The 26,179-nt window shown below is 46.4% G+C and overlaps 1 protein-coding gene across 2 annotated transcripts in view; it reads left to right on the top strand.

Moving 5' to 3' along the window:
• LOC137424446 (methylcytosine dioxygenase TET3) overlaps window positions 1-26,179 on the top strand; it is a 308,223-nt gene that overhangs the window by 242,745 nt on the left and 39,299 nt on the right. For both annotated transcript variants that reach the window (XM_068111914.2, XM_068111913.2), the window contains exon 6: window positions 3,566-3,716. In XM_068111914.2, coding sequence (XP_067968015.2) covers window positions 3,566-3,716 — 151 coding nt within the window. The remainder of the gene's footprint in view (window positions 1-3,565; window positions 3,717-26,179) is intronic.

Below are 26,179 nucleotides of genomic sequence, written 5' to 3' on the forward strand. Positions count from 1 at the left end.
ATTCAGCAATTGACTGGGATTCGAACCCAGGATCCTAGGATCCCAAGCCGGCACCCTAACCACTAAGCCAACTCCAGGTAATTGAAGAGATCAGTAAAAAAAAAGAAAAAGTTTTACCCGGTTTCGGCCGTGTTAACATTCACCCATGATTTCCACTTGCGGATTCTAATTATGTGTAATGACAAGCCACGGAGTTGCTTCCGGAAGTAATGAAAGCCTGTACCGGAACAAGGAAGCCATTCATGTTAGGGTAATTTTGGCCCTGCGCTTAAACTTGTGGAATTTTAGAAACGTCTTCAGCCTTCCACATTTTCATCATATTTGGCATGCTAATTGGTGTCGTTAAGGGCTTATGGCCTCTAAAGGTGGTTTTTTTTTTTGTTTTTTTTTTTAAGGGCTTAGCACATGTGGTATTGAACTAGGTGGTCTTCAAAAACAAAAATTCTATTTAAAAGTAAAATCTCCGATTAAATCAAATTTTCTTTCATTGCAGCAACGAGGATGAATAGGAAAGCTCCTCCTCGCTAGGTTTTCTTCCGTGGCGGATGCCATTGCGTTAATGCATCGTGTAATCATGTGGTTCCCTAGAACCTCGTGGTATAATCCACAAAGCGAATAAGACACCTTGTTTGAAATTCCAACTTCTTTTCTGGAAGTCCTGGCAGTGTCCATATGTTTTATACCTCTCCCACCCCCCCCCCCCCTTCCCATGCCTCCCCCAGCAAAGCCCTCTCCCTCCCACAGATCTCTCGATGTCTCCATGTCTCTCGGTCCCTGCTCTCAAATGTTGTGTTTGTGTCCTTCCCCCTCTCTCCCCATCTTGTCTACCGCTCCCGATGTTATGTGTTTTATGTGTCGGTTTGTCTTTCTGTGTGATTAATGTTCGCTCTTTCACGATCCTCGATCTTGTATATAAAAAAAAGAAGAAAAAAAAAGACAGGATCGACTCTATTTCCAAATTTTATTCGCTTGACAATTCATCTTCTTTCAATTCGTCGCCCCTCAATGTAATTCTCCCTCGATTTGTTTTGTCTCAATTTGTTTGCATCTCATGCGTCCACAAATGTTGAATCAATCGCATTGGCTCGCTCATCCTGACGTGAATTCGCTTCAGGTGTTCGTGTACCTTTATCATGAGGCTGTGCGGGTGAAATGGAATGTCTCGGAAGAGATTGACCACATCCTTTGCTCCAATGTTGGCATGCTGTAATTTAAAATTGGGGGCCATCGACATCACACATATACGTCGGCGATTTTCGACCTCCTTCGTAACACTGGACTATTTGTAACTTATCTGTTCGTCTGCCGGAATCACTAAGAGATCCCAGTCGCCACATCTATATACTTGGAATATCAGAATTTGTTTAACAAATATATAATTACAGGAATACTTTTTTGGGGAAGTTCTAAATAAATAAAATATTCTCCTGGGGTAGCATGATGTACTTGACCCAAAATGTCCGATAATTGGTGCGCCAAAAGTTTTAGCAGTGTACCTATAAATTACAAGTGAATAAAAAAATGTATGCTAAATTAAAAAGGCAATGTAGGGATGACAAACTACAGTCTAAAAAAGGTCCTAAACAAGATAGGGATGATGTTGGTTTAGAGAGTAGCTCACAGTATTGCCATCACATAACAATCCCTACATCACTGCCTCATTTACACTTCATCAGTTATTGCTTCAAGCTTCTACAAACACTCCACTGGTTACAACAGTACTTGATTACTCCTGTAGGCTGTACAATAAAAGGTAGTAGCTGTACAAATGTACAAAATTACAAAATTTGTAATTTAAAAATTAATTTGTAAAAATAATAATAAATAATAATAATAATAATAATAAATAATAATAATAATAATAATAATAATAATAAATTATTAATAATAAATAATAATAATAATCAATAAATAATAATCAATAAATAATAATAGTAAAAAAATAATCAAATTACAAAATCTGTAGCTGTACAAATACTGAGGCTGTACAAATTAGCACCAGTGGAAAGTATGAATGGCTCCATGTTGTTGTTGCGAGCCAGTGATGATTTGTGCAAATGATGATGTGGATAACATCCGTTCGCTCCTCGAATGTAGCTGGTGTGGTTTGAAGGTTTTCCTCCAACCAATAGGGTGGGGCAGAGGGGAGGGGCGGAGCCTCTCGGGAGGAATTTATGCACGGCTGGACGTGAAAGACACTCTCGTGGTTTTTACTGTTTTGCTTACTTGTAGTGTCAATAAAACATATTATAGAGTCGAGAGAGTCGAGAGTGCCAGCACACTCTCTGGTAATAGTTTTGTAAAATTAACTTCATTGAAGAACTTTATCAAAATAAGATAAAAGTACTTATCTGTAGTATCCAAATCCTGGTTCTGAGAAATCAGAAGATCTCGGTAATAGTTCAGTAGATTCCTGCCAGACAAATACAGTCACTATAAATCATCAGAAAGACGTTCGTCAAACACACCGTACACATGCTTTCTTATCTGCGCATAGCAAGCTTCAGGGTTGAGTGAGTAGGGAAACTAGGATCTTTATATTTACGTATCAATTAATTGACCATTGACTACTGCAGTCGAGGCAGTATGCCAAAACAAAGATGGAACTGTTCTATATGAAGGCCTCAGTGATGCGCTGACGTAGCGAATCTGCCGCCGAGAGCCCGAGACTGGGGGGTACGTGATCACGTGTCCCGTGTGCAGTGTATAGCACTGGTATCTCACTATTATTTCATTTTCATAAATGTAACAATGAAAAACAAGGCATTTCCCGAGACATGATATTTCTGCTGATATTATTTGATCCCACATAACATTATCATGCATAACGCCGACACTGAGGCAAATGTGTCTAGCGGTTCCGCCCACATCAAGCTGATTGACAGTCATAGCGACGCCTACCCCAGTCCTATTCTTTTACATAGGAATGTAGTTTTACGTACTTTTCGAGGAATCCTTTCAAGCTACGAGAATTAAAATACGAAAGGATGTTGCAGGAAGTAAAACTCTATCGAATGGGAGCAGAATCATTGCCATTGCTAGAGGCAGCTTGGAAATATGCCATCTGAAGAATATTATTATTATTATTATTATTATTATTATTATTATTATTATGAACAAGAAGATCAATTCCTGGGTCTGACCGATCTCGTTTTTTTGCTTTATTTTGCTTTTGTCTTGGTCTGGAGAACTGAAAAGTGATCCCTACCTCGACAATCAGCTGAACAGACCAGGTAGCCTCTCATGTGTAGCCTAAGCGAGTTTTTTTTTTAAAGAAGATACTCCAACTTTAGTTTTGTATGGAGCAGATGGGAGCGGCATTTTTTTCCGCGCCATCCTTACATAGAGAGTACTAACATACTCTCAGATATGCCATCCACAAATGCTGAAATTCAAACCTTTCAGATAACACACCCATTTCCAGGCTCCTACTTCTTAAACATTCCTCTCTCTCTCTCTCTCTCTCTCTCTCTCTCCCTCTCCCTCTCTCTCCCTCTCTCTCCCTCTCTCTCCCTCTCTCTCCCTCTCTCTCTCTCTCTCTCTCTCTCTCTCTCTCCCTTTGCAGCCGGAACTGTGCTTGTCAAGGACTAGACCCAGAAACCTGTGGTGCTTCGTTTTCATTTGGATGTTCCTGGAGCATGTACTACAATGGATGCAAGTTTGCACGTAGCAAATTTCCTCGGAAGTTTAAACTGCAAGGAGATGATCCTCGAGAGGTATGTGGTATTATTGTAAGCTGCATCTCACACACAGCACTACAACTCTCTATGCAAAACACGAGACATTAACTGTAATATTTAGATATAACTTTGCAGCTGTTATTTTAGATAGGTGGGGGTTTCTTTGCCGATCCTTCCAGAGTGATAGGGTGAGACTGAGAATTTCCAGGATTGGAGGTTACGTTCCATTTATCAGACCAGAGTTTAATCATTCCCGGACCACCAGAGAAAGATGCAGCTGATGTCTGCCCCGCAGAGGGATGGGGATACTGTACGACACAATGTTGTCATCTGCAAAAAGGAAGAGAGGGTTTCCCAGAGTATCAGAGAGGCCATTTATATGTATGAGGGAGGCCATTTATATGTATGAGGAACAAGACTTGGCCCAAGACACTACCTTGGGGACTCCAGCCTCCACTGGGAGAGGGTTCGATTGATGGCAACATGTTGACTGTGGGAGTTGCACCCAGAGTGTTTTCGGCCAATTGAGATGGGTACCCACAGGGAGAGTTTTGCCAAGCAAAGCAGGATGCGAGACCATCGAATGCACGAGATATGTCCAGGGACACGATCCTAACTTCTTGTTTGAGATTGAGGGCCTTCAGATATTGCTGAGAGAGTAGCAAAAGCATGTCCAGAGTTGCGTGACCAGGACAGAGACCAAACTGATGGTCAGAGATCATGCTGTTTGAAAACAAAAAAGATGACGTCAGAAGCAAACTCATGGCCTTTAATTGATAGGGTCTGTTTTTGCACCTTCTTGGAGATGGGATTAATGTTTGCTGACTTCCTTGCAGAGGGATGGTCACCAAAGGAGGACAGATTTATTATAGCAGATAAAGGGGAAGCAAGAAAGGTAGAACAGGAATTGGGAACATGGACACTGATGCTATCTGAGCCCATTGCCAAAGCAGGCAGAGCCAAGGCCGGACAGAACTTCTTTGATGAGAAGGACCCAAAGTCTAGTAGATAGCGGGTACGTCAGGGTACAATGGGGCCAGAGAGGGATGGGTTGGGTATACGAGATTTGGAGGCAATGATGTTCAGACATCTGACATTCTTCCTCATCTCAGACGAGACTGCAGTAATGCCGTTTGAGGTGAGGGATGGGATAGAGGGGGAGTATACACCAGAGACAGATGTGACAAGGCACCAGCATGACTTGGAGAATGGTTGGAGAGTTCAGCCTTGAGTTTTGTAAGATGATATTTTCTGGCTTGCCTGGACACAAACTTGTTGCAGGCCTTAGAGACTAAATGAAAGTTACCCTTTACCCTCAGTCGGGTTAGCTTTCCCTGCTGAGAATGAAAACTGCTTCACTGCAACTACCTCCCAACAGAGTTCCATGTACTGGGGTCTTGAGGATGGATAGGAAAGCCACAGACTAGCTGGAATAAACCGGTGCATGAAAGACTTCTGTAAAAGTATTCCCAGCTGGAATCAACATCAGGTGTTGCGGAGATGGTGGCCTAATCCTTTTGAGAGGGCAGATTGAAGTCACTGCAAGTTGGCCTTTGTGAACAGCTATATTCTGCGTCAGAGGTTGCTCCTTTATAATAGCCAGAGAAATATGGGCCTTGACAAGAAAGTGGCCAGAAGAGCTAAAAAGGGCAGAAGAAGAACTAAAGAGATTGGATGGAAAACTAGTCATTACTTGGTCCAGGAGGGAAGGCCTATAGTGGGGCGGCTTAGCCCAAATATTCAAAAGAATTGTGCATTTTGTGATACAAGCACCAAATTTGGCACAAATGTACATTAATATGTTGCGAACATTTTCAGATATTGGGCCACTTGAAATTCCGTAATTTTTTTTTTCAAATTTCGTAATTTCAAATTTTTCGGGTGACACCGTCACAATTTCGGTCTTCAAGGCCGGCCGATAGGCAAAGTGTGACCGGAAGGGACGAGGTTCTCCTGACCACGTGGCCCTCGATCTGGGAAGCGAGAGGCGTTCCATTAGTGGACGCGCCCCTCACGCCCGACTTTTGGGCGGCCCCGGCAGGCCGTTTGTTTTGACATTCCGTGACAGGCCCCGCACCCCCACCTCCGGGCCGATCGGAAGCTTGTGCTGAGTACATCATACCTGAACAACTCAGTGAGGCAGAACACAGCAGTGCACACCAGGGTGACCCCTTCAGTGCATAAACCAATTAACCTGTCCACTGCAGGGCATATAGAAATGAAGTTATTTTCTGCATATAATAATAATATAAGTTCAGTTCTATATAACAATTTCTGTTATCACCACTACCACTACAACTACCACTACTACAAGCTTTGTCTGGAATTTTGTGGACTAACAGACAAACAGACATACAGACAAGCTGGGATCAAAACATTACCTCCTTCCACCATTGAGTGTAGAGGTAAACATCATGGAAATTATATCATGCCCTAGATTTAATTCATGCTTACCCGTGTATTTGCTTCACTGGTTCACAAGGTCTTTTGCATACATGTAATTCAGACTCTCGTCTTCATTGCTGACCACACAATGTTCGCAACATATTAATGTACATTTGTGCCAAATTTGGTGCTTGTATCACAAAATGCACAATTCTTTTGAATATTTGGGCTAAGCCGCCCCACTATATCGGCCGGCCTCGAAGACCGAAATTGTGACGGTGTCACCCGAAAAATTTGAAATTACGAAATTTGAAAAAATTTGAAAAACAAAATTACGGAATTTCAAGTGGCCCAATATCTGAAAATGTTCGCAACATATTAATGTACATTTGTGCCAAATTTGGTGCTTGTATCACAAAATGCACAACAGGTTTGCTATGCTGCTACACTACTACCAGTATTAGAAATCCAGGTTGGGAAGTTTACAGATTGGGTCAAACCCACAGAGTTGCAGAAGGCATTTTCTGCAATGGCATGGCTGGTTGTTGCCGAGCCAACACCCAGTCAGCTGGTTTGGTGTCAGCTGGAATTGCCGCAGATGAGAAACAGAGAATTGAGATTGGTGCTTAAGAATTGATCCATGTTTGAGGAAATAGTTATATAAAGAGAATTGTCACCATTGGTATATAGTATACCACACAGACAAACATTAGGTAGTTGTAGAAAGGTATCAGCAGCCAGAGTTGTTCAAGAGCAGTGGTTCTTAACCTTTTTAAAGGTGCCAAACCCTAACGAAACCCACCGAACACTCGCGTGAACCCCTCAAATTTGACCAAAAAATTAAGAAGAATTGCATCTTAATGCGTTTTCTGTTCTTCTTTTCGGGAAGCGATCTGGGAAATGCGTGGTTTTGTTTTGGCAAGGGCCACCCTCAAATCATTTTCGCATGCAAGCCTGCTCCTTTTCTTTGTTTTAATGTACACCAGTTTCGAAAACGCATGCTCGCAGAGATACGTTGTAACGAACGGCGTGAGGATCTCAAGGGCAATTTTAGCGATGTGAGGATACCCTTCCATTTGGCGGCACCAAAACGTTGAGAGCGTTGTTGTGCCGAAGAGTTGTTGTTGAGTCTGGCTCTGCTGAAGTTCGATGAGGTCGTCGAGGTATTGGTCGTTGACATCTGCCGTTGCAACGTCGAAAGTAAACGGCTGCCGCACCCATGCTGGGTATTGCTCTTGGTTGGGGAAGTAGCCGTCAAATGACTTTCCCAGCTCATCCAAGTGCGTGGCAATCGCTTGCTTCAGCTCCCCCGGTACAGCAGTGCCGCCAACTTCAGACTCATCTTCGATCCCGCTCACGCACTCGTCCAGTAGCGAAAAGTTCGCAAAGTTGTCGTTCTCTGTTCACCGCCTCCACAATGGTAACTTCTTTCAGAAAGCGCTCAGCTTTTCTTCAGATTCGATGACATTCACTCCACCGCCCTGCATCTGGCAATTGAGATGATTGAGTGCGTCGAAGATGTCAGCCAAGTACGCCAAGGCGAGGATGAACTCTGACTCTTGGAAGTGTGTTGCATGGCAATGTTGGTGTTCTCGCAAAAACAGGGCTAATTCTACACGCAAGGCAAAAACACGGCTCACTACCTTCCCTCGTGATAACCATCGAACGTTAGAGTAGTAGAGAAGGACTTCGAATTCAGAGCCGATTTCATTGCACAGCTCTTTGAAGATGCGATGATTCAGAGCATGGCTTCGCACGTAATTCACAGTTTCAACGACGATTTTCAGAACATTGGCCAGTTTTTGCGGCAGGTTTTTGATGCCAACGTGTGTCTGTGCAGGACGCAGTGCGTGACGATGATGTGTGGTGCATCGGCCTTCACCAGCGCTCCAAAACCGGAGTTGCATCACAGCATGGCTGGAGCTCCGTCCGAGCAAACTGCAGCCACCATGTTCCACGAGAGGCCGTTGCTTCTGAAGAAGTCGCCCACAAGCTTCTTCACGTCAGCTGCCTTCGTCGTTGTTGTGAGAGGCTTGCAGAACAGAAAGTCTTCCTTGATCTCGTCTCCTTTGACATAACGCACAAATAAGATGAGCTGGCTCAAATTCGAAACGTCGGTGGTCTCGTCGAGTTGAAGGCTGAATTTCGTCGGGCTCGCGACTAAATCTGCAACTACATGGGCGAGGATGTCGTCGCTCATGTCATCAATTCTGCATCTGATGGTGTCATTTGAGAGTGGAACGAGAGACAACTTGTTTTCAGCAGCTTTTCCCAGCATGATGTTGGCCATCTTCAATGCGGCCGGTTTGATGAGTGTCTCGCCAACGGTGTGCGGTTTGCCCTGCTTTCCGATCAGGTACGCAACTTGATACGACGCGGTGAGGATCGGTTTGTCAATTGGAACGAAGCCGAGAGTGGGCAAGGTAGCACTTGTGTCGAATCGGACTCTTTTCAATTTGAATTCATCCAGCGTTGCATCTTTGTACTGCCCCTCGCCGTGCAGTTTTTTGAAGTGTTCCCGTAGTTTTGCTGGTGCTAGGCTGGAGTTGCTCAACTTGACATTGCAAAGCATGCATTGAGGACGCTGACTTCCGTCCCGTTCCGTCAAACACGTGAACCCGTACCGCACGTAATCCTCTGACCACTTCCTTTTTTTGCTCGACATACTGCAAAAAAAAAAAAAAAAAGTAACAAACTGATCATAATTGAGTCCAGGCAGATAATTATATGACAAAAATTTAAAAAGGAACATGCTTAAATATAATCACTACCCCTCTGAAAACTGAGAAATTTTAACGAAGAAAACATAACATAGTTACGATGACGGGATTTATTATCTACTCAACTCTATGTCACCTCAAATCCCATTATAATATTACATAGAAAACTGCGAATTGTTAGTTTTGAATTGCGACCAAAGGAGTTATATCACCTACACATAATTTTCTGAGTAATTCAATCATATTTTATAATCACCATCCACTTTTGACTTTAATATAACTCTGAACCCACCATGCATATCCACAAACATTTCCAAATTACTTTTCAATTAATCAGTAACTCCAAAGTAAGGCGCGACCAATGACGCATGGCACACGGCACACGGCAAGCTAATCGAGGCTATTCACTGGAATTTCCGAACACCTGCAAAGTCCAAAATCCAGTAAGTAAGTAAGCAACTAAGCACCATCAACAGAATAATTAGCAAGTTGCTCATTGATTCAACTTACTACAGTCAGTGTGAAACAACTTATCTTAAACACAGACCAGAGAAACCATGAATGGGATGGGAATACAATTACAAATAACATTTCCATTCGTTCATAACATACACAGCAAAATAATAATAATATTAATAATAAGCGTAATTACACATAGATTCAAAATTGATACAAAACTTTAAAAAAAAAGAAAAAAAGAAATTGCAATGCGTTTCGGAGGACCTCCGCCGAACCCCTGAGACTGGCTCACTGAACCCCTGGGGTTCGGTCGAACCCAGGTTAAGAACCACGGTTCTAGAGGAATTGGCGGGGTTAGTGAAGGCCAATGGACAATGAGCAATGCATTTCTTGACATACACAGCAACATCGCCTCTAGGACGGCGGAGAGGCCTGTCAAAGTGGAAAAGAGAATAGCCATGGAGAGACACAGAGGAATCGGAAACCTCCTGTGAGAAAAAAGGTTTCTGTTAAATGTACAATGTCCGGAGTATCAGCAGCAACCTGAATGGGGAGATCGGAAATATTAGAACAGAGATATCAAATAATGGTGGACCGCAACTATGAGGGAGGGCAAGGAGGAGACGAGGAGTGGGTTGAAAATGTGCAGTTGTGTTTGCGGTCACGATAGAACTGGGCATCTGCTGACTTAACAGTGATTCACAGTGACCTTGACATTATTGTCGGAAGTGGTTGCACTAGCCTGCTCTCGCTCACGTGAAATGCCAATCTGAGTAGCGACAGTCTGCTGAAATATGTGCCGATTGTCTGATAAGTTGATCGGTGCATTGTTGGTGAGTCATATCTGTTGCCTTGATTGGTCTCCCACAATGCTATTTGTCCTTAGGGTCAGTTTGTCCAGCTTCACTGTGTGTCTTTAGTATGCCTAGCCCATCGATGTTTAATGAACCTAGCCCATCGATGTTTACTACACCTAGCCCATCGATGTTTACTACGCCTAGCCCATCGACGTTTACTATGCCTAGCACATCAATGTTTAGTACGCCTAGCCCATCAACATTTAGTACACCTAGCCCATCAATGTTTCGTATGCCTAGCCCATCGATGTTTAGTACACCAAGCCCATCAACATTTACTACACCTAGCCCATCAATGTTTCGTATGCCATGCCTATCGATGTTTAGTACGCCTAGCCCATCGACATTTAGTACACCTAGCCGATAAATGTTTCGTACACCAAGCCCATCGACATTTACTACATCTAGCCCATCAATGTTTCATATGCCAAGCCCATCGATGTTTAGTACGCCTAGCCCATAGATATTTAGTACACCTAGCCCATCGACATTTAGTACACCTAGCCCATCAATGTTTAGTACACCTAGCCCATCGATGTTTAGTATGCCCAGCCCATCAATGTTTAGAACACCAAACCCATCGACATTTACTACACCAAGCCCATCGACATTTACTACACCTAGAATGAATATGAATGATCGTTTTAAGGCCATTTTCCCTGCTAGAGCGGGGGTTAGCCTTGCGGGCCCCATGACAATCATGGTTCCCTGTTTGAGGCAATGTTTTTATGGCCGGATGCCCTTCCTGACGCTAACCCTTGGTCACGCTCTTACGATGCGCAGGGATATGGTGTACCTATTCTAAATCGGGGTACATACCGTGATCATTCAGCCCAGCAAGCTGGTACTCAATTTGCCGACCTCGGAAGGATGACAGGCTGAGTCAACCCCCCTGGTATTAATTCAGCGATCGACTGGGATTTGAACCCAGGATCTTAGGATCCCAAGCCAGCACCCTAACCGCTAAGCCAACACCAGGGTATTTAGTACACCAAGCCCATCGACATTTACTACACCTAGCCCATCAATGTTTCGTATGCCAAGCCCATCGATGTTTAGTACGCCTAGCCCATCGACGTTTCGTACTCCTAGCCCATCGACGTTTAGTACGCCTAGTCCATCGACGTTTAGTACTCCTAGCCCATCGACGTTTTGTACTCCTAGCCCATCGACGTTTCGTACTCCGTGCCCATCGACGTTTCGTACTCCTAGCCCATCGACGTTTCATACTCCTAGGCCATTGACGTTTAGTACTCCTAGCCCATCGACGTTTCGTACTCCGTGCCCATCGACGTTTCGTACTCCTAGCCCATCGACGTTTCATACTCCTAGGCCATTGACGTTTAGTACTCCTAGCCCATCGACGTTTCGTACTCCTAGCCCATCGACGTTTCACACTCCTAGCCCATCGACGTTTCGTATTCCTAGCCCATCGACGTTTAGTACTCCGAGCCCATCAAAGGAAAGTACTCACATCAATGCAATCATTGCCATACATAACTTTCATTCGCCGATGAATGTCAATAGCAGGCATGTTCTCTGCTGTTAGAAACCCAATAACAGCACACTGCTTTACCCGCACTGACAACATCGTGCTGCCCTCTGCCATATTCACTAACGTAGCACTGAACCATGCAAGGCCACATTTACAAAAGGCGCTTAGCGAGCGTTTTGCTATCAAATAGTCCACCCTTAATTAACACTGACAAAAACATCGTTGTACACGCACAGCTAATCGCCCATCTAAACATAAATTTATGAAGGGAGATAAACAGCCGATTAATTGTGCACGTCTAAACAGTCGATTCGCCTGTGAAGGACCGCTCATATCTCCAACATCCAATCGAAATGATGCAGTTGCATAAAATCAAAGCACCACGGACAATTGTTGGAGAGGATTCAGCACATTACACCTCATCATAGGTTGATCCAGGTCATCTGGCACTAGATTCAGTAGCCAACTAAATGATTCCTTTGAGAGTCTGTAACACTGGACAAATTTGATATTCTCATCCTCCTCCATCTATCCTCGAAGATTCGCAATGCAATTCAGCAAACTGCCCGATTCCTATCCTCTTCACCTATTCAAGCACTCACAATGCATACCGTTCACCGTCCCATGTAAATTACCAATTATTCGTCATGCAATGCTTGCTTCAAGGCCCTAAACGCATGTATAAACTCGACGTATAAACTCGACGTATAAACTCGACGTATAAATGAAGGCGTATAAATGAAGGCGTATAAATGAAGGCGTATGAACTAGACGTATAAACTAAACATATAAATGAAGGCGTATAAACTCGACGTATAAATGAAGGCGTATAAACTCGATGTATAAATGAAGGCGTATAAACTCGATGTATAAACTCGACGTATAAACTCGACGTATAAACTCGACGAATAAATGAAGACGTATAAACTCGACGTATAAATGAAGGCGTATAAACTAGACATATAAACTAGACGTATAAACTCGACATATAAACGCGATGTATAAATGAAGGCGTATAAATTCGACATATAAACTCGACGTATAAACTCGACGTATAAAAGAAGGCATATGAATGAAGGCATATAAACTAGACGTATAAACTCGACATGTAAACTTGATGTATAAATGAAGGCGTATAAACTAGACGTATAAACTAGACACATAAATGAAGGCGTATAAACTCGACGTATAAATGAAGGTGTATAAATGAAGGCGTATAAATGAAGGCGTATAAACTCGATGTATAAATGAAGGCGTATAAACTCGGCGTATAAATGAAGGCGTATAAACTCGACGTATAAATGAAGGCGTATCAATGAAGGCGTATAAATGAAGGCGTATAAACTAGACGTATAAACTAAACATATAAATGAAGGCGTATAAACTAGACGTATAAATGAAGGCGTATAAACTCGACGTGTAAATGAAGGCATATAAACTAGATGTATAAACTAGACGTATAAATGAAGGCGTATAAACTAGACGTATAAACTAGACGTATAAATGAAGGCGTATAAATGATGTATAAATGAAGGCATATAAACTCGACATATAAATGAAAGGCGTATAAACTCGACGTATAAATGATGGCGTATGAATGAAGGCGTATAGACTAGACATATAAACTCGACATGTAAACTCGATGTATAAATGAAGGCGTATAAACTCGACGTATAAATGAAGGCGTATAAACTAGACGTATAAACTAGACGTATAAATGAAGGCGTATAAACTCGACGTATAAATGAAGGTGTATAAATGAAGGTGTATAAATGAAGGCGTATAAACTCGATGTATAAATGAAGGCGTATAAACTAGGCGTATAAATGAAGGCGTATAAACTCGACGAATAAATGAAGGCGTATCAATGAAGACGTATAAATGAAGGCGTATAAACTAGACGTATAAATGAAGGCGTATAAACTAGACATATAAACTAGACGTATAAATTCTGGTGGTGGTCGTGGCGGATTTTTGGCCATTGAGTCTGCCCTCTGCATGGTCCCGGCTCTGCTCTGCTGCTCCTAGCTTCACCTGCTCGGCTCCTTCGCTGTTTCCTCGGGCCCGCTCCCGTGGGTTGTGCCCATTGTTTGCAGCGGTGGTGATGGCGGTTTGCCGCCGTGATCTTGATTAGCGGCGGCGGTCGTTTGCCACTGCATTTGCCGCTTTGCCTCCTCAACCTTGGCCTCGTGCTCGTCTCTTCGCTCCTGTCTGCCCTCTGCATGGTCCCGGCTCTGCTCCTAGCTTCACCTGCTCGGCTCCTTCGCTGTTTCCTCGGGCCCGCTCCCGTGGGTTGTGCCCATTGTTTCACTCCTCGACCTTGGCCTTGTGCTCGTCTCTTCGCTCCTGCTGGCATGGCTCTGCGGTACTCTGCCGCAAGGCTTCTCCTGCTTAATACCCGCTCCACCCCATCATGCATCTCTGCAATCAAATCCAATGGACTCCTGCGTCGACCCAGGTACATTCACCGTGGCTCCGGTCGTAAGTTTGTTTATTTACAATCAGGTCACTCCATCCCCGTCCTCTGGTCGGCTCAGCGCACTCCCACTCATCGTCCCAGCACACCTGGTCACAACAACGCACACAATCGCACCTCCTGTCTGCGAACCCTGGCCAAATCACCTGAATTCATACCCGCCGTACAAAACAACATCAAGCTCACCCTGTTCAACACCCGGTCCCTCAACAACACATGCCTCATCCTGAACGACTACATCCTGGAAAATAAACTGGACTTTCTCTGTCTCACTGAGACCTGGCAACAACCTCTGGACGACTTCGCACTCAACCTCACCACACCCAATGGATATTCTTACATCAATAAACCACGCTCGGAGGGCCGAGGTGGTGGAATTGCCGTTATTCACCGACAAGACATCAGGACCAGCCTCATCTCCATCGCATCTGCTCCATCATTTGAACACCTGGCTTTTAAACTCTCTGGTCACACACAGTCAGTCATGGCTGTTGTCTACCGCCCTCCCAAACCACACCCATCATTCCTGTCTGACTTCTCCTACTTTCTGACCCAGCTATGTTCCCTCTCCCCCTCAATCCTCCTCCTCGGTGATTTCAATATCCACATGGACTCCACTGACTCCACGATAACCACTGACTTCACTGATTTACTCACCTGCTTTAACCTCACTCAACATGTCAACTTTCCTACCCATAACCGTGGTCACATTTTGGACCTTGTCTGCTCTACTGGACTAATTTTGCACCATCTCTCTGGCTCCGACCTCACTCTCTCTGACCACTTAGCCATCACTATGACCATCAACATCCCCACCCCAGCACCAAGGCATTATCGCACTATCAACTTCCGTAAGCTAAACGCTCTTTCACCTACCTCATTCTCATCCACCCTCTCTGAAAAAATGTCCACTTCTCCCTTCGTTGACCTCCACACCACTTCTGACCTCACTGACTACTACAACCACACTCTCTCCTCCTGCCTTGACCAGCTTGCGCCTATGAAAACCAAAACAGTTTCTTTCACCCATTCTGCTCCCTGGTTTACCCCTGAACTCCGCCTGATGAAAACTCGTGCTCGCCAACTTGAAAGACTCCGCAATAAAACAGGTCTCACAGTTCACTCCCAGGCCTACAAGGACCACCTACAACACTATAAAGATGCCCTCTCCCGCGCCTGCTCCGCCTACTACTCTCAAATTATCCACTCTGGCTCTGGAAACCCAAAAGCACTCTTCTCTACAATAAACAAACTCCTCAGCCCCCTGAACACCACCACCCAGTCATTCACAGTCGACAACTGCATCTCCTTCCTTTCATTCTTCCAACGCAAAATTGAAAACATCTACAACAGCTTGACCACCGCCGCACCCGCTCCCCCTCAAACCACCTGCCCCCCCCCCTTATCCTGCCATCCCCTGTCTCAATTCTCCCCAGTCTCCCCTACTGACCTCTCTGAACTCCTCATAGGAATGAAAACTGCCACCTGCACTCTTGACCCCATCCCCTCCAGCTTTGTCAAGGCCTCCCTTCCTGCTCTCTCTCCACTTATCATTGCAACAATAAACTCCTCCCTGTCTACAGGCATCGTCCCACCGTCCCTCAAAATTGCTGCTGTTACCCCCATTCTGAAAAAACCTGGACGAAACCCTGACACCCTAAATAACTTCAGACCCATCTCCACCCTACCCTTTCTGTCAAAAGTTTTGGAACGTGCTATAGCCACTCAACTCAAACATCACCTCTCTGCCAATAACCTGTATGAAACATTCCAATCCGGATTCCGCTCCAACCACAGTACTGAAACTGCTCTCCTCAAAATCACCAACGACCTTCTCCTCTCCTCTGACGCTGGCAACCTCAACATTCTCATCCTCCTCGACCTCAGCGTCGCCTTTGACACCATCGATCACACCATCCTCCTCACCCGACTTGTAACCACCTTTAACATTACCGGCACTGCCCTCTCTTGGATTAAATCATACCTCTCTGACAGACGCCAGTTCATCTCCATCAATAACTGCAAATCCCCCACTGCTCCCCTCCCCCAAGGTGTCCCCCAAGGTTCAGTTCTTGGCCCCCTCCTCTTCATCCTTTACCTGTCCCCCCTCGGTCACTTAATCCGCCATCATGGTCTCCAATTCCACTGCTTCGCCGATGACATCCAGCTTTTCATCTCCACCAAGTCCATCTCCACCGCCACCCACTCTATCCTGACAAACTGCATCACTGAAATAAAATCCTGGCTTCAAATCAACTTCCTCAAACTTAACTATGATAAATCTGAAATAATCATCATTGGCCCAAAAACGCTCATAAAATCCACCCATAACTTTGCCCTCAACATCGATGGTATCCCAGTATCCACCTCCCCTCACATCCGGAATCTTGGCATCATCTTTGACCAAACCCTCTCCTTCGACAAATACACTAAACAGATCACAAAGACAGCCTTCTTTCACCTGAAAAACATCGCCCGTCTCCGTCCATCCCTCTCCTCCGTGGCTGCAGAAACCCTCATCCACGCCTTCATCACTTCCCGTCTGGACTACTGCAATAGCCTCCTTTATGGTTCACCCTCAACAATCACCAATAAACTCCAATACATTCAGAACTCCGCTGCCCGTCTACTCACCCATTCCCGGACCCGTGACCACATCACCCCCGTCCTTTACAAGCTTCACTGGCTCCCCATCTCCCAGAGAATCCAGTACAAAATCCTCCTGTTGACCTACAAAGCCCTCCATAACCTGGCCCCATCCTACCTGGCTGACCTCCTCTCCAGACACACTCCCACCCGCAACGTCCGCTCTGCTGGTACCAACCTCCCGACCCCCCCCCCCCCCCCATCCGGACCAAATTCAGATCCTGGGGGGACAGGGCCTTCTCCATCGCTGCTCCCACCCTCTGGAACTCACTACCTCACACCATCAGAGACTCCTCCTCACTCACCACATTCAAAACATCACTCAAGACCCACCTGTTCAACACTGCATTCAACATTTAACCCGCAGCATCTAACCCCTGACTATCTCCTCTCCTTCTCCCTCCTTTGCGCTTTGAATATTTCCCTATTGATTCTTCTTTTTTGCAATTGTTTTTATGTTTTGCTATGCATTATGTTTTGCACTCTGTCAAAGCGTCTTTGGGCTTCCTGAAAAGCGCTATATAAAATAAATGCATTATTAGGTTTACTCTCCATAAATGGAGAGTAACCTATTATTACTGCTAGAGTTTTTCTTATTATTATTATTCTTCCGCCCTATTTTGCACCTCCGAAAACTTCATAATTAATGTTCTCAGCAACCGCTGGTCGGATTGACAGGAAATTTTCATCAAATGATCCTCTCGGCTCCTAGAATTTTATCATGCTAATTATGACGTCATAGGTCACGTGGTGTGGGCGCCATCTTGTAAAACAAATTCAAATTTTCCGCTCTGTATCTCCGCAACGGCGCAATGGAAAAATTTGAGGAATGGCTCATTCTAAAGAACTCTTCAATGGGAACAAAAGACATGTGTATCGAGTATATTAAAAATGCTAACGTTAAGAGGTAAGAATTCGTCAAACAAAAAATTTTCTCCCCCGAAAATGGGATTTTTTCCCCAGATGTTTAGTTAAAAAAAACTCAGAATGCGAAAATTTTCGAAGTCATACGTCACATGGTTCGGCCGCCATCTTGTTTTCCGTGAAAAAACACAAAAAACCCTTTTTCTCCGCAACGGCTGAACGGATCGAGCCCAAACTTGGCATGCATATTCGCATACCCATGACGAACAAAAAAGTCAGCGAGCACGACGTCATCCGACACGTGGTTTCAGAGTTATGACGTTTTAAAATTTCAAACTAGAAATGGAATCACTTCCATAATTTGTGGAGATATCGAGTGGAAACTTTACACAAATGTTCCTCATGGGGGGTTGTTTCATCATTACTTGAGACGTTTTGATGTCACATGGTTTGGCCGCAATAAATAATGGAAGTTTAAATTTTAAAAAGCTTGTAACTCTTGAACCACTGCATGGATCGACTTGAATTTTTAATGCAATGTGGCTCTCATCAAGCGGAACAAGTGTGCAAAATTTCAAGATGATTGGATGTTCGGTCGCGAAGCTATGTCTTTATTGTTGAAAGAAGAAGAAACACACCATTTTGTCTTTCCAGAACGTGCTCACGATAACGCGATCTCCCGCGGTCATTTGAACCGCAAAAAAAATTATAATTGCAGATTTGTCAATAGATGAGGCATATTAACAAACGAATGAAACAGATTTGCTCAAATTCTGACTATTTTTAACTCGATCGTATTTCACTGAAAGTAAGCCCATCAAGGCGCGTACGTAATACACGAAAATACAGTGGCCCATTTGCGCATATGCAAACATCCATCCACATATTACGTAAGGTGCTGTGCGAGAAGGAAATGGCTGTCATGGTCGTAATTGGTCTTGAAATTTGCGCAAATAAATGCCCTACACGATGCCGTTTATTTCGTCACAATCCATCCAGCCCATCTGAAGTTATATGAAGAAATGCATTTACGTCGTGACGTCATCACGCGATTTTCGAATGCAGACGTCTTTTCGGAAATTAAATAAAGATAGAATTCGAAATGAATCATGTCCGCGATCTGCGCATGCGCGGTTTTCTCAGTCGCTTTTCAGTGGCATCGCAGTGCAACCCATCTGCGCATGCGCCAGCTATTGAAAATTGGGTCGCCACGGCAAAATCCAAGATGGCCACCACCATGTATGTCTGAACCTTGCAATCTGCATATCTTGAAAAATAAGCGAAGTAGCAACTTCTAATTTGGTGTGTGGGTGTATCTAGGCACAAGGAAGGACGCTGTCGAAAATTGGGTCGCCACGTCAAAATCCAAGATGGCCGCCACCATATATATGTCTGACCTTGCAACCTGCATATCTTGAAAAATAAGCGTGTGTGTGTGTGTGTAGGGGGGATGTGTGTGTGTGTTGGGGTGGAGGGATGTGTGTGTGTGTGTGGGGGGGTGGAGGGATGTGTGTGTGTGTGTGGGGGGAGGGATGTGTGTGTGTGTGGAGGGGGGGAGGGATGTGTGTGTGTGTGGAGGGGGGGAGGGATGTGTGTGTGTGTGTGTGTGTGTGTGTGTGTGTGTGTGTGTGTGTTTGGAGGGGTGTGCGTGTGGGGGGAGGGGTGTGGGGGTGTTTGTGTGTGTGCATGTGTGTTAGGGTTGGGGGGGGGTGGGGGGATGTGTGCATGTGTTTGTGTGTGTGTTAGGGGTGGGGGATATGTGTGTGTTTGTGTGTGTGTGTTGGGGGTGGGGGGGGATGTGTGCATGTGTGTGTGTTAGGGGTGGGGGGATATATGTGTGTGTGTGTGTGTGTGTGTGTTGGGGGTGGGGGTGGGAGGACGTGTGCATGTGTTTGTGTGTGTGTATGTGTGTGTATGTGGGTGGGGGGTAGGGGGAATGTGTGTGTGTGTGGGGATGTGTGTGTGTGTGGGGGGATGTGTGTGTGGGGGGGGCATGGGGATGTGTGTCGGGGGATGTGATGTGCGTGTGGGATGTGTCTTGGGGTTGGGGGGAGGGGGATGCGCGCTTGTCTGGATATGTGTGTGCGTGTGGGGGGAGGGGTGTGCGCGTGTTTGTGTGTGTGTGTGTGTGGATGTGTGTGTGTGTGTGTGTGTGTGTGTGTGTGTGTGTGTGTGTGTGTGTATGTTGGGGGTGGGGTGTGTGTGTGTGTGGATATGTGTGTGTGTGTGTGTGTTGGGGGTGGGGTGTGTGTGTGTGTGTAGGGGGGATGTGTGTGTTTGTGGGGGTGGAGGGATGTGTGTGTGTAGGTGGGGGTAGGGGGGATGTGTGTGTGTATGTGTGTGTGTGTGTGTTGTGTGTGTGTGTGTGTGTGTAGGGGGGATGTGTGTGTGCGCGTGGGGGGAGGGGTGTGCGCATGTTTGTGTGTGTGTGTGTGTGGATATGTGTGTGTGTGTGTGTGTTGGGGGTGGGGTGTGTGTGTGTGTGTGTAGGGGGGATGTGTGTGTGTGTGGGGGTGGAGGGATGTGTGTGTGTAGGTGGGGGGGGGGGGCTTGGTGTGTGTGTGTGTGTGTGTGTGTGTGTGTGTGTGTGTGGGGGGGGGGGGGTAGGGATGTGTGTGTGTGTGGGGGGAGGGATGTGTGTGTGTGGGGGGGGGGGAGGGATGTGTGTGTGTGGGTGTGTGTGTGTGTGTGTGTGTGTTTGGAGGGGTGTGCGTGTGGGGGGAGGGGTGTGGGTGTGTGTGTGGGAGGGGGTAGGGGGGATGTGTGTGTGTGTGTGTGTGTGTGTGTGTGTGTGTGTGTGTGTGTGTGTGTGTGTGTGTGTGTGTGTGTGTGTGTGTTGGGGTTGTATCCAAGGGGGTTGTGTCAAAAGTGGGGTTGTATCAAAAGTGGGGTTGTATCAACAGTGGGGTTGCATCAAAAGTGGGTGCAAGTAAACCGGTCATCACTGCCAGCAGTTTTAAAGTGGCAGTTCTAGTTATTATTATTATTATAAATGAAGGTGTATAAACTAGATGTATAAATGAAGGCATATAAACTCGACGTAAATGAAAGGCATATAAACTCGACGTATAAATAAAGGCGTATAAACTTGACGTATAAATGAAGGCGTATAAATGAAGGCGTATAACTGAAGGCGTATAAACTAGATGTATAAACTCGACATATAAACTCGATGTATAAATGAAGGCGTATAAACTAGATGTATAAACTGGACGTATAAAGTAGACGTATAAATGAAGGCGTATAAACTAGATGTATAAATGAAGGCGTATAAACTCGACGTATTAATGAAGGCGTATAAATGAAGGCGTATAAACTCGATGTATAAATGAAGGCGTATAAACTCGACGTATAAATGAAGGCGTATAAATGAAGGCGTATAAATGAAGGCATATAAACTAGACGTATCGACGAAACATATAAATGAAGGTGTATAAACTAGACGTATAAATGAAGGCGTATAAATTCGACGTATAAATGAAGGCATATAAACGCGACGTATAAACTCGACGTCTAAACTCGATGTATAAACTAGACGTATTGTTACAGATCGCGGTTAGGATGTTATAGACCGAGCGGTGGTTTAAAACCGCGACCTAACAAAACTCACCCGATTCCACCCGAACGTTGGTTGTATCGCACCCTAGCTGCTCAATGAGGGAAAAGACAAAAGCGACGCAATGCAAGAGGAAAACGGAGACAAAAAAAAGGTTTGAAATACTACTACATTTATTCCTACTATTTACACACAAGCAAAAAGACAGATGTCACGTTTATTTACAAGCACAAGACGCAGGTGACACAGTGCAAATTTAGCTTACCTACAGACTTAACTTATATCCCAGGACAGAACAAACAGAACGCTGACTCACGCGGGGAATGCCAGGGATGGCAGAAGGTGGATGGCTGGCGGGAGAGGAAAGGTCCAAGGGGGGGTCTTGCAGCTCAATCGTGCGTTTGGCAGCCGCCGTTCCTTTTTGTTGGCCCTGCTCCAAACCGCCGTTCAGGCCCCCTTTGGCGGTTGCCGGGTGTCGCTGCTGCGGCGGCCTCCGTCCGCTGCGTTCCCAGGACTTGTCTCACTGGTCTGGTCCCTCAACCCTCAACCCTCAACTCTTTCTTGCTTCTCTCACTTCTCACCACCGACTCCTCTCTCTGGCAACCGACTGTGACCAACTCCTTGCAACCAACTCTTCCTCTCTTCACAACCCTTCTTTTTCCAACCCAGAGTGCATCTCTCTTTCTTCTTCCTTTTTTCTCCGCTTCCGGTTGCGCCCTTTTATAGCGCCCCCAGCGATCACGCCCCCGGCGCTTTGGACACGCCCATCGGGGTGCTCACCTCGGCCCTGGCTGGTCGCACGACCCTCGGGCTCCGCCCCGGACGACGACGGGCGGCGCGCCCCTCCTCCCCTCTGACGAGGTGCGACACGCCTTTCTTCTCCGACTCGAGCCTCGTGGTCAATGGCGGTTATTGGAGGGGAGGTGATTGGGAATCGAGGGCTCAGCAATGACGAGAGGGGATGTAATATGGCAATCGAGGGTCGGCAATCACGAAAGGGGGATGTGAAGGAAATGGGGATTTTTGGGGATGGGAATGAAAGGGGATCTATTCTCTTTCACTGGTGCAATGGAGTACTTTCAATTAATGGGAGACACAGCCTTATCCTAAAACACAGAATAAGAGATAACTATCGAACATGGATATTCTATGATTGGCTGACGTGTATGCTTGTGGACTATGGGACGCCCTTTTGGTCTTTACACAGCTCCGGAGGCAGGAGGCACAGAATAAACAATAATAATAATCATACAGCACACAATCAAAAAAAATATACAGTCCTCATATCCACAACACTGCACCCTCCTCCTCTTAGGCACGTCCCGGGCCTACAACTTTTATTTAGTGTGACACGTAGGTGTAGTTCCCTCTATTTGTAACCTGACCCTGAGTGCGACAGTTTTAAAACATAAATAAATGTGTCCCGCTGCTCCATTGCACCCTGCCTAACAGACTTACGCCCACAGTTAACCGAATTGCGGAATGGTCTTCAAACTAAACACTGACGGTGGGGAGCATTATTTACACTGACGCTAATTTTATTTACAAAACTAACCCAGGACCTGTAATTGTTCTTTCTGGGGGGAGGACAGTCTGCTCTGCATCAATGCACCATTAAAGCACCCAAAAACGCACCAATACACACCCAAGCACCAATCGGTGCAGTCACCATTGTTCAATGAATAAAATAAAACCAACAAACCCAACCCTGCAGGTGTCTCTTGCTCTTCGGCTCCCTCTGCTGGTTATTATTATTTCTTCCAGTTGTTGTCATTTTCATTTGCTTTGCTTACTGGCGGCCTATTTGCAATAAAGCTTGCCCAAACGTGTCCATTTTATTTATCTTTATTTATGGCCCACAGGGCCGACTACGTGTGGTTCACCTGTGGGGCATCGGTGCCCTGTGGCCAAGGTCCGCCAGCAAGATTTCGGGCCCTCATGGCCGTTTCCAGCAGAGGGGCCTTGCCCCAACCCATGGGGTCCATAAGTGGTGCTCGGCCACTGACATGTGGTCCATAATGTGGTGCATCGATGCAGACAGCTGGTTCTGGGAATTTCGGGCGCACAATGGCCGACCCACGCACGCTCCCCTCGGCGCCCAACGGCGCTCAGGTCCTCATGTGGGAGACAAAAGGGGGGACAAGACAGATGAGCGAGGGGTAAGGTCTCAAGGGTACACATCAAAAAGGCAATGCAAGGTGAAATGCGTACGGAGGGCGAAGTGAGAAAGCTCGTCCCTACCGTACGTCACCCCCCTGTTACCTAGCCCACCCTTGCCCTTACCCCATATGTACAAAACCTACACATTACCAATTCGTCACTACTGTCACGTCTTCCCCATATTTCCCCTATACCAAATTCGTCTCCACAATCCCTCTACTTCAAAATTTGCCATCATCAAGTCATCATCAATCCTCATAAGGAGGCAGAGATGGAACATCAAAGCACAATGTCACACCCACGTCATGATGCGTCTCACATTCCAAACATTTGCACAATAAAAAATAATAAAACATGGCATGGTGTGGAGTTACCTGTCACCTCCGGTGAGTGGGTGCAGATGGTGCGAGGAGATCCTTCATCCTAACTATCCTCTAAATGACTTTAACACACTTTACACTACCCGGGGTCTTTCTCCGGCCAAACCATTGGCCCTCTTACACTATGGGTTCTAAAAACCAATTCCCATTGGCCAAACTGTGGTGCTTTTCAATTTGGGGTCTCACTCCCCCGATTCATCTCTCGGTGCCCTCGCACAATTTCTGGGCTGCGACGTGTAACTCTCCCAGCAGGTCTACCCACCTGCACACCCCCACCACTGCAGTTGCCTACGAGCTTACCTGCTCCTTACCCTAACCTATCTAACTGGGGCAGGCCCCTCCTGGCTCTGTCACCCCACTCGGTGCCCTCTGGCACTGGGCTACCCGGGTCCGTCCTCCGGATCCTCGGGCCCCATCCACAACAACTACTACCGGCTCCCAGAGCCCACCTGCTGCCTCACCTGGCCGACATCCTCACAGTGGTGGAGCGCCCAACCAACTACACACACTAACAGGCTACACGCCCAGCCATTTCCACAACACCAACGCACCCATCCACATACCATTCTGTCACCCGCACCACAGATGCCAATATCCAACCACAATTTACCTGTACCCTCTACCTAACACTTACACTACCCGCCCCGGGTATCCGTGATGGGGGTCCACTCTTCCCCCATTCACACCTTCGCACCATCCACTCCACTCCACAATTTCCACCATACTCACTCCACGACCATCCATTCCAATACTCCATACCATTTATTCCATACACCTGTCTTTCATTCACCTGTCGTTGCACACCTGTGCAATCCTACCTGGTGCCACCTGCACCCTCCTCCTCTTCCTGGACCAGTTGGTCAACACAACACACAATCACCACTACTCCCTCATACACTGCTCCACACACCTGTTCAGTTGCACACCTGTGCAATCACACCTGTTCAATTCTCACACACACGGCATCATCTCAGCTAACTACTCCCCTCTGAAACTTGCGCTTCCCAGTCGCCCCTTTAAACTATTGCGCTCCCACGTCATTATAATCCACACTAATCTACCTGCGTCCCCACTACAGGTATCAGTCACTAACTAACCTTAACGTCACCTAATGTCATCTTCTAGGGCCCTATCAATATAACCTAACCCACCCGGGCTAGTTTTCACTGCCATACACCCCATAAGCTATTGCTCATTTGCCCCCACCTGTGAGGGATGGTGGATTTGCCATCCCACCACATCGGGGGTCTCTCACTATCAATTTGGCACACCAAATTCCAACCAATTCAAAAATTTTCCATTTACTGCCAATTCTACCCACTATTATAAATTTCGTATCAAATCACTACCATCATCGTCCGTCTACTTATTACATCCTCTCGGTGCGCCATGACATCATTAAACTCGGTTTCGCAAAGCCGAGCAATGAATTCGGGTGGTTTGGTCGCCTGCAGGTTGAATCCGTCCGGCTTTCGGTTCAAGGGAGGTGGTTTGGTTGGACCGAGATTCCACGCACCATCTCGGCGCGGCACCTTGCGGTCCCGGGCCCGATGGCTCAATCTCCCCCGGTCGGAACCCCGTCCCCACGAGGGGGCACCGTTCCGCTTCCTCCCACTCGCCCTCGAACCGGACCGGTCGCCTCGCCCGACAAAGCCCGGACTCGACCGTGCGGGGCGGGGCCAAGCCCGAATCGGCAACGACGCTTCGAAGAGAAGCGACGCAGCATCGACCCGCGCCGGGCCTCGCACCCAACCAAGCACCGCTCGCACCGAGTGCTCGCATCGGCTATCCGTCGCTCTTACCACTAAACCGGTCACCGTCGACGCTTCACTTGCATGCTTACAAGCATACGCTACCCCTTTCACCCTCACAAAACCTGGCGTTCCAACGCCGTCCGTATATTCCACCAACGCTCTCCCTGTTACACACCACACCTCTCGCGCACACTTTGGTCCACACCTCTCCTCCGTTACGTCCTCCGTAACACTCACCATGGGCGTGCACTCCGTATTGCTCTCACTCCCTGTGTCACACCCCGTACACACCGACGTGCATTCTCGCTCGCACTCGGTTTCACTCCCACACTTTATAACACACCCACTCGCCGACGCACACTTTTTCCTCACACGCGTGCCATTTCCACTCACACGGGACCCTTCACCAACGCCCGGGTGCTTCCTCGATCCCAAGCGCGCGAAAATTCTTTTGTCGCTAAACATCCTCTTACAAAATCTCCCAGCACAATACACAGCACGTCTCACCTTCGGGGTTCTTCTTCCTCCCTGCACCAAAACCTGCAAACTTCCATTTGGATTAGCGAGTACAGCATCAGGATGTGCATTTAGACTTTGAGCAATTTCCATTCCTTCCTCCGATTGTTGCTCTTTTAACTTTAAGTCCCCGGTCTCTCCAATTTCAACTATACCCATAATTTCTTTGTTCACCTCGACGACCGTTGGCTTTAATAAAACACCCTCCTCTACCTCATCGGTCGCCGGCTT

Source organism: Myxine glutinosa, chromosome 4 (assembly GCF_964187855.1).
Source record: "Myxine glutinosa chromosome 4, kmMyxGlut1.1, whole genome shotgun sequence".
Classification (NCBI taxonomy): domain Eukaryota; kingdom Metazoa; phylum Chordata; class Myxini; order Myxiniformes; family Myxinidae; genus Myxine; species Myxine glutinosa.